This window comes from Hipposideros armiger, unplaced genomic scaffold (assembly GCF_001890085.2).
Source record: "Hipposideros armiger isolate ML-2016 unplaced genomic scaffold, ASM189008v1 scaffold_1005, whole genome shotgun sequence".
In the NCBI taxonomy this organism is placed as follows: domain Eukaryota; kingdom Metazoa; phylum Chordata; class Mammalia; order Chiroptera; family Hipposideridae; genus Hipposideros; species Hipposideros armiger.
The window spans coordinates 633,968-651,456 of NW_017732355.1; the positions used below are offsets into that span (position 1 = coordinate 633,968).

Below are 17,489 nucleotides of genomic sequence, written 5' to 3' on the forward strand. Positions count from 1 at the left end.
TGCCACACCCACCATACTCGATTGACCTTGTGCCATCAGACTTCCACTTGTTTTGCTCTCTTCAAAACTCCTTGTGTGGTATAACGTTCAATACAGATGAGGCTGTAAATCAGCACCTTGTTCAGTTTTTTGAAAATAAGGACAGGTCCTTTTATGAACAAGGAATTATGAAGTTCACTGAAAGATGGCAAAAGGTTATCGATCAGAACAGGCAATATATCATTGATTGATCTTTGTTCTTTATATAAATAAATGATCTTTGAAAAACATAGACAAAATATGTCATGAGTTTTCTGACAACCCAATATATAATATATTATATATATATATATATGTATATATATATAATATATTATATTTTCATTCTGTAGGCCAGATTTTCCTAGTTGAAAAAAAAACCTTTATAATCCGGTCTCTGGTAAACCTAAACCTAAACCTAACAGTAGTTTTACTAATTACCACAGCCCATGTATGGAGCTCCTTACAGTGAGATAAGGACATCCAAGAGATTAGACCACTAATAAGCTATACTTTTTGGACAGTGTTTAGATTTAAAGCTTCAGGGGTTTATGATAAAAATAACTTCAATCTATATACATATCCTTATACTTTGAGAACATGGAATTTGGATAGGACTCCTCTGGGTTTTATTATGCAAATGTAAATTTTTAAGTTGTGTTATTTTTCTTAGAAAATAGAACAAATAACTATTATCTAAATCATTGACCTTTAAAATATCACCTGATAGAGTGAAGTATTCTATTAATGGGAGAGAAACTTCTTGGAAAGAATGCTGTTCTGAGCCTAAATATAAACATTAGAAATAATTTTTAGTTTCTAGTCTTTGCCAATTTGGTGAATTAGCTCAGTCTGCTGACTCCTTCTCTTAAAATCATCTCAAGAGAGACAATAGCATTCCAGCCACTAATAATAACAAAATAAAATGAAAAACAGCAAGAAACATGAGAAACCCCTAGGTAGACTAGAGACTAGCTTGACTTAGTATGTGCATGTGGGAATTAGAGTCCTGACTGCTAATACAGCAATAAGCTGGATTGGAATATTTTTTAAATGATCTTAGCATTCAAATCAAGAACATTTTTTTTAAAGAACAGTAAAGTAAATCCTGAGTAACAAGAAGTAAAGAAATAACAAAAATAGGGATAGAAATAAGTTAAATAGAAAACAAAAGAGAAGATAAACAAAAACAAAATCTCATTCTTTGAAAAGGCTTGAAAGTTAGACTGACATCTGGCAAGAATAATCAAGAAAAAGGAAAAAAGGCAAAGAGGGAATGCCAAAACACAAAGTGTAGGATAAAAAAGGTAAATACTATAAACCCATCATAGGTTAGATTTATAACCATAAAATGAAGATCATCATAAAATACAATATAATCATAAAGTAGTACATATAGCTATACCATAATATATTTGAAAACTGGATAAAATAGATACATTCCTAGAAAAATATAAAACATCTGTAATTTCACAGGAAGAAGTAGAGAACTTGGTTTTACAAATGATTACTAAAAGAAAACCACGTTCAAAGCCTTCTTCTCCACATTCCCCCAAATCCAGACCCAGATGTTTTACAGACAACTTCTTCCACATTTTCGAGTAAATAAAGTGTTAAGTTCCCTCTTATAAAATTATCCTGGAATATAGAAAAAGATCTATGCTGTGAGCTTATTCTAAAAGGTTGTTGTAAGTTTGATTCCAAAACCACAAAATAAAAGCATAATTTCTTTTAATTTGTGAGTGAATTCTAAATAAAATGATATTCAATCTAATCTAAAGTATATTAAAAATGATAAAGTAGGTTATATTCCTGAAATTCAACGATGGTTTAACATCAGGAAATCCATTCATGTAATTCTCTACATAGTTTATTACTTCAGTTCATACAGAAAAAGCAGTTATTAAAGTTCAATGCTTAATTATGATAAAAACTTTGGCAAACTATGATTATTGAAGAACCTTCTGGGCTTGGTAAAGTTTATATATAGAATATATAATTTATTTTCCCAGTTTTGACATTTTGTCCAAATACTACAATAGATAAATGCCAAGTAAAAATAATAAAATAGAATTGTCCTGGGCAAGTTGTCATTTATGGTCATACTAATGATATACAAACAACATAAGACAAAAAAAATGAAGAAAAGGAAGGAGGAAAAGAAGGAAGGCCGGAAGGAAGGAAGGAAAGAAGGAAGGAAGGAAGGAAGGAAGGGGAATAAAAACTATAGTAAACATTATACTTAATGGATAAACTTTAGTTACAGTCTCTTTGTGATTGAAAAAGAAGAGAAGCATTGGAGGTTACAGACAATTCAATAAGAAAAGAAAAGTGAATAAGAATGACGTAGATCATGAGGTAAAATATACGATTATCATTATTTGTAATTGATATGATGATATACTTTAAAAAAATAGTCATAGACAAAATATTAGAATACATAAGAGATTTTAGATAGTTCTAAAGCTACTCCATATAAATCAGTAGTAATTTTATACACAAATGATAGTCCAGTAGAAAATGAAAGTTGATACCATCCACAATAGCAGCAAATCCCATAGAGTATCTCGACATATCTTAAGAATGTATAAGACCTCTCTATAGAGAACAATTTAGAACTCAAATTAAGGATGTAGAAGATGAACTGAAATCATGGAAAGATATTTCATGATCTTGAATTGAGTGATGCTATAAGATCAATTAATCTATATATTCAGAGCAATTCTGTTTAAAATTTCAGCAGGATTTTTAAAAAAGGAATTCAGTAACTTTGCTAGTATTTAAATCAGAGAATAAAAGTCCTAAATAAACCTTAAAAATGTAAAAGGAAGAAACATTTCATCAAATATCAACAATACAGAGCTATAGAAAGAAAGCCATATGCTATTGTCAGAAGGACATGTAGACTAATGAATTTAACAAAGAGTTCAGAGACAGACTCACGTATGAGGTCTGACAATTAAGTTCGCAAACTTGCCACCGTGCACTTACATTGGCAGCACCGTACAAACAACTCAGTAAGGTTTCATAGCCTTGGTATATCAGTGTCTCACAGCTGTGTTCGTGTCAACATGTGGCAGTGTCTTGCTGAATGGCGTTCTATATTGTTGTTGCGTGTTTTTGTGTGCTGTCACAAGAATGTCTGTGTTTGAATTAGAGCAGTGAACAAACATTAAATTTCTTGTTAAACTTGGCAAGAGTGAAAGTGAAATCAAGGACATGTTAATCCAAGTTTATGGGGATAATGCCATGAAGAAAATGGTAGTATACAAGTGGATTAAACGTTTCTCTGCATCACTGATGAAGAGAGATCAGGGCGGCCAGTAATGAGCAGAACTAAAGAAAACATTGCAAAAATTCATCGAATTGTGTGTCAAAATAATCAGCTGACTGTGAGAAGCATAGCAGACCAAGTACACATTAATAGAGAAACAGTTAGGAAAATCTTAACTGAAAATCTTGACATGAGAAACGTGTGCAAAAATGATCCCAAAGGAGCTCACTGATGGACAAAAGCAAAGGAGAGTCGAAATTCGCCAAGACCTTTTGGAGAGTCAAGACGATGTTTTGGGCCGTGTTATCACTGGTGATGAAACATAGGTGTATCAATACGATCCTGAAACAAAGTGTCAAAGTGCACAATGGAAGTGAGCCAATTCTCCACGACCAGAAAAGCTCTGTCAGTCCAAATCAAGAGTCAAAACAATGTTGCTAACCTTTTTTGATATTGCAGGGATTATTCATTATGAATTTGTACCAACTGGATAAACAGTTAACCAGATTTACTATTTGGAAGTGCTGAAAAGGTTGTGTGAAAAAGTTAGATGGCCTGAACTTTTTGCCAACAATTCATGGCTCTTGAATCACGACAATTCACCAGCTCACACTGCACTGTCTGTAAAGGAGTTTTTAACCAGTAAGCAAATAACTGTATTGGAACACCCTCCCTACTCACCTGATCTGGCCCCCAGTGATGTCTTTGTTTACCAAAAGATAAAGGAAATATTGAAAGGAAGACATTTTGATGACATCCAGGACATCAAGGGTAATACGAGGACAGCTCTGATGGCCATTCCAGGAAAAGAGTTCCAAAATTGCTCTGAAAGGTGGGCTAGGCGCTGGCGTTGGTGCATAGCTTCCCAAGGGGAATACTTCGAAAGTGACCATAGTGATATTCAGCAATAAGGCATGTAGTACTTTTTCTAGGTTGAATTCCTGAACTTAATTCTCTGACCTCGTGTGTGTGTCTGTGTGTGTGTGTGTCTGTGTGTGAGTGTATTTTAAAAAGCATCAAGCAACGGGTTTTTCAAAGACCAATAATAATAATATATCATCAGAGGGGGTGTATGAATAACTTGGCCTCTCACTCCTGAAGTGAAAACAAACAAACTTTTAGACTTTTATGTGGTAGCTAGCCTCTTTTGTGATGTAAAGACGGAGGGCTGTAAAGTAGTTTCCAGAGAAAAGAAAAATTTGCCATATTCTGGCTCTACTTTAATCCCAATACAACCTTACTTGAAGTAGCAATGGCTGTTTAAACCATTTTTTAGAATTGACAGATCAAGACAGGTAGGACAGTAGGGCCTACAGCAAGTGGTAAAAGGAAATCAAGTGGTTTGATCCCTAACAAGATTCATGAGGAAAAAAAGTATATAAATAGTGTGTGTAGGAACTGTCATAGCCTAGAGCAGGGGTCGGCAAACTGCGGCTCGCGAGCCACATGTGGCTCTTTGGGTACGTTCTGTCTCAAAAGTTTGCCGACCCCTGGAAGAGCCAATCTTGTCCCTCACAACAATTTAAAAGTTATTCGAGAGCCATAAATAAATGTTTACATAATCACCCTTATGTGAATACTATGCTATAAAAATTTTATAAATGAAACTATGATAGTTTTATTTTCATTTTCAATTTTACTTCAGAGCCACAGTTCGCGAGTTGCAGTTTGCTGACCCCTGGCGGCTTTTCTGTCTCAAAAGTTTGCGGACCCCTGGCCTAGAACCAAGATATCTTTCTAGAATGTTCTATTCTGACTACTAGAATCAAAGTGTCTTTTACATAGGCTTTCCTCCCTGATGGCACTATTGTCTGTTTCTATTCCCATTTCTTACAAGAGCCTCTGTTTTGGGCTCCGAAAGCTGGGACAAACTTTCTTTTTAACTCTCACTTTCCTATTCTCAACTTTCCTCGTTCCTGTTGTGCATTAAGAAGTAGGAATGTGAGGGCTCTCTATTGCAGCTTTGGGGTAGCCATGCAGCTGGCTCTTCACACTAATTCTAAATGCATGTTACCTAAAAACATTATCACATATATGAGTATAGATTTGTATGTAAGGCGCAGTATGAGTTAAATCTACAATACTTTGTAGTCTAGCCCCGGGGTCCTAATCACCATATGAAACATTTCACCTGGACCTCCAACCTAGGGTATTTCAAAATCTGGCTCTATTCACTGTTCAATTTGTCTAGAGGTACAAAATGAGGCTTTCTCACAAAGGAGGATCCTAATACAATATCTACATTAGAATGAGCTAGTTCTGGGATTCAGTGATTCAGGCTGAGGGACAAATTAACCTGGAGAAAGAATATTCAAGACCTAAAATTGCTTAGGCCTCATTTGTTCTCCAGAAAGACCATCATGATATAAGGTGTTGTTTCTGTGGGAAAATATTCTAATCCACTGTGGTAGGCTGAGCAATGACTCCCCCAAAGGTGTTTATGTCCTACTCCGTAAAACTTGTGAATGTTACCTTATATGGAAAAAGGGACTTTGAAAATTAAATTAAGGATCTGCAGATGGGGACGTTATTGTGGATTATCTGAGTGGGCCCAATGTAAGCATAAGGGGGCTTACACAAGGGAGGTAGGAGATCAGAGTTGGTAGTAGGTTATAAGACAGTGAAGCAAAAGCAAAAGTTGGGAGTAATGTAAGAAGGGGTCCACGAGCCAAGGAATGCAGGTGGTTTCTAGAAGCTGAAAAAAGAAAGGAAATAGATTCTCCCTTGAAGTCTCCAGAAGGAATGCAGCCCTGCTGACACCTTAATTTTATACTTCTGATCCCTATAACTGTAAGAGAATAAACTTGTGTTGTTTTAAGCCAGTAAGATTGTGGTAATTTGTCACAGCAGCAATAGGAAACTAATACCCACACTGACTCCAAATGAGCCTTTGAATGCATCTGTGATACATTTTATTTTCCAAAGATGACTGCAAAACTATCTCGTATCTCACATACCCTTCCACAATATCATCTTGCTGCTTCCCATTCGTTACATGGAATCTGAGCTTGCCACCTCTTCCTTGAATCTTGGTGGAACCTGGGACCACTTTGATCAACAGAATATGGTGCAAGTCACAAAGTGCCTCCTGACTCGCCTGGCAGCTTCTGTTTTTTTCTTCTTGGAAGCTAGCCACCATGAAAGAAGCATGCTAAGAGAAACTCAGCAACAGGGAGAAGCCCTGCAACATGACTTACCAAATATTAGACATGTGAATGAAAAGCCATCTTGGAGGAGGGCCCTCCAGTATGTGCAACAGAGACAAACAGCCCAACTCAGCCCTTTCCAAATATTTGACCCATAAATCGTGAGCAAAATGGAATAACTATTTTAAGCTATTAATTTTGGGGTTTGTTTGTTACTCAGCAAAAGATAATCAAATCCACCTTTTTACTAAATTAGTGACTGCACAGTGAAGTGATATATATAACGTTGTCTTCAGTGGCTATTAAGAAATGTTACATTGTTGACAATAATAACCCCTAATTACTTTAAAGTCTGTAAGTATTTTATTATTGGTTTAGCTGTTATTTCTGCCAGATTGCTATATCTATTGGGTTGTCGGAAAAGTCGTGATGTATTTTTTCTATGTTTTTCGTTGCAAAAATGCATCATGACTTTTCCGACAACCCAGTAATTTCATAGAGCTGTATGTAGTAAGGAATAAAATGAATGCAATAAATCTGCTTTGCTTTGTAATATTGAGGCATTATGCAAATATTACTATATTAGTCTCTATGCAACATTGGAAGAATTGGAAGTTGTCTACAGTAACCAGAAACATTAACTCATTCTATTGACTTAATTATAGACACTTTCTAAAGCAGGCTCTGGTCTACAGGTTACAGAATAACTTTAGGTCTCTGCTAAAGAATTAAGAACGTAGACATATGTAACAATAAATTTCTCTGCTAATCCAACGTCTTTTTCACTTCTGGCTTTAAAGTTTTTTCTTCTCCAAAGAGAAGCTTCCATAAAACTGTTTTTCATGATTCAGTATTTTTGCAATCTTGCTTTGAATGCTGAATCCACAGGAGCATAAATATTGTACCTCTTTGGATAATTTCTACCATGATTTCAGATCAAGTAAGCATGTTTACTCTAAAAGGATGATATTTGTTTGTATTAACAGGTTGTCTTAGCTCTTTCCGCATTGGATTATTTAGTGCTGCACATGAGTCAACTAAAGCTAACTCTGACCTAAGGAGCTGTGTCAATGGTAAACGACCTCTACAATCAATTTAAAAACAAAAGGAAACTAAAACATGCAAGTAAAGTACACCCATGTAAATATAGCTACTGTTTAAAAATCAACAAATGAACCCTGGAAGGGTATGCCCAGCAATGAGGTATCCTCAAAATGCATTTGAAAGAATGTTTTTCAGATGTCAACGCTGCCGTTTTACTCAAAATGAATTTTCCACCGAACATTTAAATTGAACAGTGTGCCTTGTTTACTAAGCTTTAGGTCATTGACTTCAGAATTTTATTCCCTACAGCTTTATTTTGGCTGTTGTTGCATAATCATGCAGTATGACTAAATGTTACAGTTGATTAATAGGTCAAAGTGGAGCCATGTTTATTCTTTTAACTTTTGGCATCAATAGCTTAAATGTGGAAAATATTATGGTATCAAATTAGCCTTCTCCCTCTGAAGTTCACATAGGGGCTAGTGATAATTCTGGTAGGTTGTTTGTCTCTGATTTACCAATTTCTCAACTGGGAGTCAGAAAGAAGGTGAAATTGTAAGATATAAATTGGAATGTTTGTCCAGTGAATATTTTACATGCAGCATTAGTAATATCCAAATATTTGTCTGAGTTTTCTCTAATTTCAAGTTGGTTATAATTACATAAGTTGGACTGAACACGTATATTTAAATCATACTTTATCGTTTTTTAATTTATCAAAGACCAGGGAAATAATTTGATAACGATTTCCTGATTAGTCTTTCTATCACTTTAAGTAATACCTAATTGATTACTACTTTTCAAAACTAAAACTTGATTGTGTTCATTGTTTTGGAAAATTTTGGTAGTTAGGTTTTTGTTTGTTTGTTTGTTTTTGCAAGTAACAGAGATTTCCTCTGGCTAACTGAAGCAGAGGAGAATGTACTGGAAGGATTGAAGGAACTCACAGAGTTGACTAAAAAGACTTGAGAAGCAGGTGTGGGCATGTGTAGGAACCAAGGTCCACTGCATTGTCTAGTGAAGAGAAAGAAACCACAAAGGAGTAAAGAAACAAATGGGCATATCATTTAAGATGGTGATAAAGTGCTGTGACATTTCATGAAGAAAATGTTCCTCCTCTAAGAATCATAGTACTCTGCTACCTATTGTCCAACATCTGAAAACCATTGTTTCATGTATTTTGACCAGAGTTCTATGTATTTAAGCAGGAGGATAAATCTGGTCCCGGTTACTCCATGTTAGCCCAATTTGGAAGTCCCAGTTTTTTTCTGTTTTGATGTTGAGAGTAATTGTATTTGTTCTGCACATCTCATGGAATTGTTCGAAGGGTCAAATAAGGTAATATATATGAAAAAATATCTAAATTAGAGTTATAAAATACTGTATATATTTGCAAATATAAAAGTAGTTTCCTTTTGCAAAATAATTTTATAAAGGTTTGTCAATGGACTCACTTCTTCATGAAAAAGTATTATTTGAAGGAAGGAGTTACAGTTATTTTTAATTGATTATAGGCTTCATGCACTGGATGTCTATTAAAGGACATATAATTTTATTTACCATGGCATGTGGTAAGAATTAAATAGATGTCTATTTCCTTCAGCCATTCCTGACCAGTGTGATCCTCTGCCATGCAACAAAGATGGATATTGGAGCTGCAAAGATGGCCAAGCTTCATTTACTTGCATTTGTAGACCAGGTTGGCGAGGAGACAAGTGTGAATTTGGTATGTATAAGAAACCCACCTGGCTTACCTGGATTGACCTGTAAAGTTTTCTGAAGGCTTTATCACTTTTAAAAATAATTTATGTCCCCCCTTTTTAGATATAAATGAATGCGAAAATCCCTCAAATAAGAATGGACTTTGCAGTCAGATTTGTGTCAATACACCTGGGAGTTACCACTGTTCCTGTAAAAGTGGTTTTATTATGCTTTCAAATAAAAAGGACTGCAGAGGTAAGAGAATAAAAAGGCAGAATAAAAACGTATTTACTGCGTGAGAGCAAAATCTAGAGAAATTTCCTCAGGAAATTCTTGGAAAACTCTTTGGTTGTAAGTTATAATAAATATATATTATTAAAGCCTTGTGATATTATGGGACTGCCTTTTAATTTGTTGTTTATAGGGTATTTTATTATTGATAGAGTATTTCATTTTGTGTGTAATTTCTTATTGTTTATATATGCGTGTGCACACACATGAGCATGTTTTAATGAAGAATTTCATTATATGGTGATAAAGTGAAGTTTCACTGCAAGTCCTTGCATACTACAGGGTTTGCAAAATCAATGTTTATACTTTTTTTCAGGCACTATAATATCATTTCTTACATATCGATAAGATAAAAAACTATACAAAAAATTCCAGCACAATCCTTAATAACTTCTTCCAGTTTATTTTATTGTCAGTAATACCTCTCCAAAATAAAGCCCTCATCTTGCACCTCATTTCCTTTTGTGGTTTTGGAAAAATGGAAATCTAGTTTTCTTTCCTTCTGTACATCTAAGATCGCATCCTTGATCATAACTTTTTTTTTTTAATTTCAGACTTAAATCATTCCTATCAATTCAGCTTCCTAACAGTCGTTTTACTAGTGTATTTCTTTTATTTTTCTTTGTGCTTCTCCTTTCCCTAAATGTTGACTTCTGTCTCTCTGCATAATGCCTTTTCCATTAATCTACTGTAACTACCATAACTCAGCCTTTAAATATAAGTGCTGGGTGTGTGGATGACTGTCTTTTTCTCCTGCTCATCATTTTCTTCTTTCTACAAGATAGAAAAAATTTAGTAAGTTAAAATGTAAAGTTTTCTCATTCAACTCCATTCATATCTGCTTTGGTAAATCCCAAAATTCAATTAGATTTAAGAAATGGTCTGTCCCTCACTGCTTTGTAGGTGTTTAGTTAGTATAGGTTACTATATTATTTAAAGGCAGCTAAATGACTAACGTGAACTGTATTAACTAACAATTTCTTCTAAACACATACCTAATTTGTGACCATATATCTTTCTCATTTACCTGTTTGAAGGTATTTTTGGGGTTAGAAATTTAGAATACTCATATCATTAGAACATCAGTTATCAAAAACCATCCTAATGCACGATACCATATGTATCCCGTAAGCAAATAATACCCATTCATACTTCTACATTTAAATACTTGAATAGTCTGTTCTTCTAAAGTATTTGTGACTTATACTTTTACTTAATAAGCATTTAATACTTATCCATTGAATTTATACATGTATATGTAAATTATTACAAAAAGTACTTTTATAAATAAAAATGTCCCAGATGACCAGAACATATGGTCTTGTATATTTCATTTACATAGCTTTTATTCCATGATGCCTAAGTAATAGAGCACAGAACTACTAGAAGAATATGTACACAACGATCACAGCAAGGCCTTTGCCAAGATGGAGATATGTTTGAAATCAAGTTGCCAGTAAATGTCTAAAAATGCAAGAATAAAACTTTTCATCAGTCATTAGATGTCAGTGTAGAGTCATAAAATCAAAATCAATGTGCTCTATAACCTGAACTCATATGATTTAAATAATTCCTTGCCTCAGACCAAATAATTTAGGCATATGTTTTTACTTTCTTTTAAAAGATTTTATAGTTCTTTTAAAAATATTAAATATTTTATTTTGAAGTAATTGTAGATTTACATGCTGTTTTAAGAAGTAATACAAAGAGATCCCATGTACCCTTTACCCAGTTTTCAGCAAAGAATAACATTTTACCAACTATAGTACATTATCACACCCAGTGTCAGTATACAATTAAGATACAGAAAAATTCCTTTATCACAGGGATTGATTCTCTTATTTTTGTGTATGTCATTTTAAATAGAATAATGTCTGAAATTTTGGCTATTAGTCTGGAAAAATTAAACGCCTAACTTTTTAGAGTAGAAAATATGTTTTCCCTTCTGAACTTGCCTTTCTCCAGAGAGTACAAATGAGAAAAATTCACTAATAATTAGCTCTCCATTGAACTACTTCTGTCACGTTATGTTTTTTCCACAGGTGCTTATCTAGTAACTAGTAGCGATCAATACTTTGTCTCCTACTCTACCATGCAATATAGTGAATACATCTAAAATTTTAGGAATATTAATTTACCACTAAAATTTATATAATATTAACTGCAATTTAATAAATACTTTGAAACCTTACTCAATCTCTTTTTACGTTTTAATCACTCTTGAATACTTTAGGCAACAATAGTGGTATGTAGTTTTAGCTATTGTCCATTTCCAAGGGAAAAATGTAAGACTGATGAGCCATTTCATTTTTATTTATTTTTAGTATTTGTGATAATACAAAATGAATATACTTTTAAGACTATATTTCAGAAATATGTATTTAGGAACACATAATAAGAATATGGTGAATCTCTTATCCCATTTATTTTCATACTATAACCTGGTAGATTAAAAAAAGCCAAAAAGCTTAAGCCTTTCCTTTCTTTTACATAACTACAAAGGAACATGGGAAACATCAATCAAATTCTCTGCATTTGTATAACGAAATCATATTGAAGTGAACTAAAACATGATGATAGATTTAATATTTTGTTATTCTCAGGTATTCTGCTGTCTTATTTCATATATTAAACTAGATCCAAGAAACACATTAAGTGTTCTTTGCTAGCCTTTTCTGGTATGGGAAAAATGTTTTTTAATATATTGGTTCATTTATAGATGTGGATGAATGTTTTGTGAAGCCAGACATTTGTGGCACAGCTGTGTGCAAGAACATTCCAGGAGACTTTGAATGTGAATGCCCTGAAGGCTACAGATATGATCCCACATCAAAGTCTTGTGCAGGTAGAGTTGTGGTGGTGTCATTGCTGATGGTGGAGAGGGTGGGTTTGAACCCTGACTTGATACTAGAAGCAGTGGTTCTGTTTGATATCAACAATTTGATTTTCTAAGATGGTAAAGTCCATGATATAGTTAGGTCAATTGGGTAGTCATTGGCTTCCTTGGAGAGTAGAAGTATAGAAGACACATGGTCTTTAGGTTTAGTATTATGTGCTCCGATTGGCCCTCTCAGCCTCATATGGATTGGAGATCTCACATGTCTGATGAAAACTAAATAAATTCATTTTCACATCATTTAGATAATATTCAAAGATAAAAGAATTTCAAGCTGGAAGGAAAAAGACACACACAACAAAAAGGAAGACAAGTTTGAAAACCAAATGGGTATTACAAGGCTGGTTAGAAACCAATTTTATACCAAGTTTATCAGTGATTTTCTGTGCATATATCAGTATGTCATTTGTTGTAAAATAGAAATGACATAGTTTTGTTATAATTAAATACGTATAAAAGAAAAATCTCATCATAACCAAATGATAAGTAAGCTCCAGGAATTAGAGAAGTACTGATTAGTAATGTCAGTGCCTGTGGATCAGAGCGAGCTCTTGGACTTGTTAGTCCATTTGGCTGCAGTGGTGCTGCCTTGTTTGCCTCAGGTAGCTTAGATTAGGGGATTTTTTTTGTTTGCTTTTATCATGGATACACACAGATTATCTTATATTCTCCTGTAAATTTTTAAATTTCAAAATGAATTTCATATTATGACTAAAACTAATCTAATCAATAGTATTTTTTCTATTGTGGCAAGCTATATATAAGATATAATGTGCCCCTTCCTTGAGCTGAGCTGCCACCCGGATGGCTCAGTGGATAGAGCATGCGCTCTTAACAACAAGGCTGCCGGTTCAACTCCCGCATGGGATGGTGGCTACGCCAACCCCCAACTAAGATTGTAATACAGCACCTTGAGCTTAGAGGCCACCAGCTGCCGAGGGGCAGCCAGATGGTGACTGGCGCCCCCCACAACTAAGATTGAAGAACAACAACTTGGCTGGTCCCCTTCCCCAATTCCTCAACACTGTTCCCCTCCCCCAATTCCCCAATTTAAAAAAAAAAAGATATAATGTCCCCCTTTAACCATTTTTAAGAGTACAATTCAGTGGCATTAATTAATTAGTTTCATATAATTACTCAGTCATTACCACTATCTGTTTCAAAACTTTTTCGTCACCCCACACACAACTCTATAACCATTAGCAATATATTGCCCCTCTCCCTCTACCCACCCCTGGTAACCTCTAACCTGCTTTCTGTCTCTATGAATTTGTCTAAATCAATAATAATTTTAGAATAGGGTTTTTTTCAACTAAATATACTCCTCTTGAGATTTTGATGCCTTAACTTCCTCATGCACTCACCAACCCCCCCACCACACACACACACCATATCTACTCTCCCACAACTCCAGATAGAAATTACTGTGGTAAGCCCTAAGTGTTTGTAGATTTAATCATTAGCTAGACAACTTCATCATCTATACTGTAGTTTTGTACAATGAATGACATATTTAAAAAGAGATTTACATGACATACATAATATTTTATTACTTTAATCATATATCATTCAATTATAATGATATTGAGGGATCATTAATTTGGGGGTTCTATTTTAAAGAACTTTAAATGTTGAGGAATTTATATGCTATAATAACGCTTTGGACTTTGGAAATTTTCAAGTATCACAGGATACATTCAATGAAAAGGTCAAGGATCTTAGTAGTTCTGAAGTGGACTTCAGCTGAAGCATATTGTTAAAGCTCTTTAAGAATAATTTTTTCAAAATATGGAGTGGGGACGGGGCAACATAGAAGATTTCACAATATGGGTGGTAATATACCATAGTGAGGGTTTTTGTTTGTATGTTTGTTGTTTTTTTTTAAGGTAAGTTAGGAAGAAATAAAGACATGTCCTTAAATTTATTGCCACCTCTAATCATTGCACTATGAAAAGGCAGGTGTTTTTGATATTGTCATTTAATCCTCAATTACATTGAGCTTCAGTTAAAAGGGACGTTCCTTATCTCCCTATTCTCCCCTCCACTCCCTTCTCCCTTCACTTTCCTTCCTTTTCTTTAAAGCAAAGAATTGGGAGGTAGTCTTGATGGAATTACATAATCACAAATGACAACTAACTTGAGACTCTCAGTCTTTTTTCCTTCAAGCTCAAAATCAGAAAATTATTGTATTTTTATATAGTATATTGTTATATTTTTATTCATTATAATTAGTGAAATTTATACATTAAATTTATTGTTTCAGGTGTGTAAATAAATGGAAATTACACTGGTAACTCATTTAAATTTCTTTGCCAAGTGTTTAAATGTAATTTGATGTCATAGAGATTTTTTTCACTAAGGGTCTATTATCGTTGGTGTCTCAAACTAAAATCAGAATACTCCTTCTATTGGATTGAACATTTAGGAGACTAAGATTTATCTTCTCTTTTCCTCCAGATGTGGATGAATGCTCGGAGAACATGTGTGCTCAACTTTGTGTCAATTACCCTGGAGGTTATTCTTGTTATTGTGACGGGAAGAAAGGATTCAAACTTGCCCCAGATCAGAAGAGTTGTGAGGTAACATTTTGCAATGCTAAACTTCCCATCTCTTTTTCTAAAATAAGAGATCCTGGTGCTTATTTCCACATAGCTGAGGTAAGTCAGGAAAATACAGATGTTCTACAATAATTGCTGTAGTTCTATGTAGGCTATGAGTCACAATCTATTTACTAATTATGGTCATATAAGTCATAAAGATTGGGAATAATTAGTGCCTAGGTAAAAAAAAAAAAGGCTGCAGCGTTACAGTTCAGAGAGTGCTCACCTGTGTAGCGTGTACATTTACGAAATGTATGTTTATTTAAGAAACTTAAGGAAAGTTGAGGTTTATACTACTCCTCTTTGTGAGAAAACAATCTTCCATAGAAACTTTAGTGAAAACATTTCCTAATGTCTACTTTTTTTATTGACCATTCTGACAAGTATGATTAGGCATGTTAGTACTTGCAAGAGTGCTCATAAAATCTTAGGTAGAAACAACTTTGTCAGGATAGAAGATGTAGTGGTGTTTAAGTATATCAAATTTCAGAGAGGTTGATTTTGTTAATCTGTAACTCTCAACCTTTGTTTTAGTTACTAGGATTTAATACATAATTAGCCCAGAAATTGAATGTTGGGGGTAGGTTCTAGTTTTCCCTTTATTGATATAAATAGATCAACCTCTGAAGTTATTTTTTTTCCTAAATAAGCATCATGTGTTAGTGATCATTAGTCCAATTCTTTCGTCTCTTATACTTTTTACAAGTGAAGGTAAAATTTTATATGATTATGAGGAACAGTAAAAAGAAAAAAAATCCTAAATAATAATGATTTAATCATGTGTATACATATACCTCTTTATTATCAAGACAAAGCTGTTATATGTCCAAAAAAATGTAGCATTCAACATTATGCTGCCTACTTGGTAAAGGGAGGTAACATAAGCTAGTTGGCATATGTAGTAACTTTGGTAGTAATTAACTGAAATGTCATGCTGTGTGAATGTCTGTTTTGTAATTTAGTCTCTTATTTCAGTATTTGTTGTAGTTACACATCACTATCTACCTTGGATTAGATTAAAGTTCTAAGAGGAAATGAGATATTATTTCCGGACCTTGATGTAATACACTGCTATGCACATGAGTCCTTTCAAAATATGTATATATCTATATCAATATCTAGCTATGCCCAAGTATTTATCCCTAACAGGATTTCCATTTTTTTTTTTCTTTTTAGCTGAGCCATCCTGCCATCTGTTGGCAGCTTAACGGTAGGTCAGCTCAGGCCGGGCATCGAACCGCTATTGCTCAGATCTCGCACTCTTGAGCGAGCTCTTAACCAACTGAGCCACTCAGCTGACACAGGATTTCCATTTTAATGTTTATTTTTATCCTTAGGAATAAAGTGCTTGATATCAGGTTTAATGACTCAAAAATTACTTTTTTGTAGCTTCCTTGGAAACTAAGATGACATCTTATTTATATTTACCCCATGTAGGTTTTGCAATATTCCCTTTGCTATCCAGACAGCACAATTTTTGCTCAGAAAAATTTTGCTTAATAATTAATGAGTGAATGAATGAGGCGCTATTTGTTGGTACATTAACTTCCCCACCTATTTCTGACTCCAAATGAAAATCATTTTCAGATATAATTTATAGAAGTACCATACCTGTACCAGTTAGTTAAGGGGATATATGTTGTTACTAGAAGACAAAGTTTGTGTTTCAGACTGAGATTTACAAAGGAAATGTTAAGGACAAAAATCTGAGGCCACACACATTGAACAAGATTTTAAAACACACATATTCTTGAATGTTATACTGATGGATTATATACAAGGTAGTAAAAGATATTGCTTTATTATTACCAAGGTCTTCTTAATTTATTTTAGTGCATCACAAAAGGTACATTTGACAACACTAGGAAGGAACCAGAGAAAGGATGCATAATCTAACAAAAACACCAAGCAGTAAACTGTGCAGTTTGTTTGTTTTCTTTTCTTTTCTCCAGGCGGTTCCAGTGTGCCTCCCCTTGAACCTTGACAAAAATTATGAACTACTTTACTTGGCAGAGCAATTTGTAGGGGTTGTTTTATATCTAAAGTTTCGCCTGCCAGATGTTACCAGGTGAGATGATAATGTCAACGATAATTTCTAGAAGTAAGCAGGTTAGGACAGAAGAAGGAAGTGGCTGAAAAGGTTAGAAATGTATGGACTTGTATTATAAATCAGATAAAGTAGGTATATGATCAATCAGATGACATTGGGAACCCTAAAGTGAATTTGCTCCTTCACAAATGTAATTTTCATGGTAGAATTTTGGGTCATTCTAGGCTGACCTTCCCCAATAATCATGTTACCTTATCCCCTCATTCTTCCTTTTCCAGTGAATACATATTTATTATGAAGATGGGGAAGTAGATTTAATGTATGTGTTTTCATTCTTCTTTATACATATTTTAAAAACTAAGTAATGAGAACAAACTCCAAGTATTACTTTTTTTTTTTTTTAAAATTTTTATTGGAGAATTAGGGGATGGGAACAGCGCTGGGGAATTGGGGGAAGGGGAACAGACAA

The 17,489-nt window shown here is 34.1% G+C and overlaps 1 protein-coding gene across 1 annotated transcript in view; it reads left to right on the forward strand.

Moving 5' to 3' along the window:
• Nucleotides 1–17,489, forward strand: part of PROS1 (protein S) — a 74,585-nt gene that overhangs the window by 35,578 nt on the left and 21,518 nt on the right. The window contains exons 4-9 of the mRNA XM_019631554.1: nucleotides 7,425–7,511; nucleotides 9,086–9,208; nucleotides 9,307–9,438; nucleotides 12,194–12,319; nucleotides 14,828–14,949; nucleotides 16,923–17,038. Of these exons, the coding sequence (XP_019487099.1) occupies nucleotides 7,425–7,511; nucleotides 9,086–9,208; nucleotides 9,307–9,438; nucleotides 12,194–12,319; nucleotides 14,828–14,949; nucleotides 16,923–17,038 (706 nt within the window). The remainder of the gene's footprint in view (nucleotides 1–7,424; nucleotides 7,512–9,085; nucleotides 9,209–9,306; nucleotides 9,439–12,193; nucleotides 12,320–14,827; nucleotides 14,950–16,922; nucleotides 17,039–17,489) is intronic.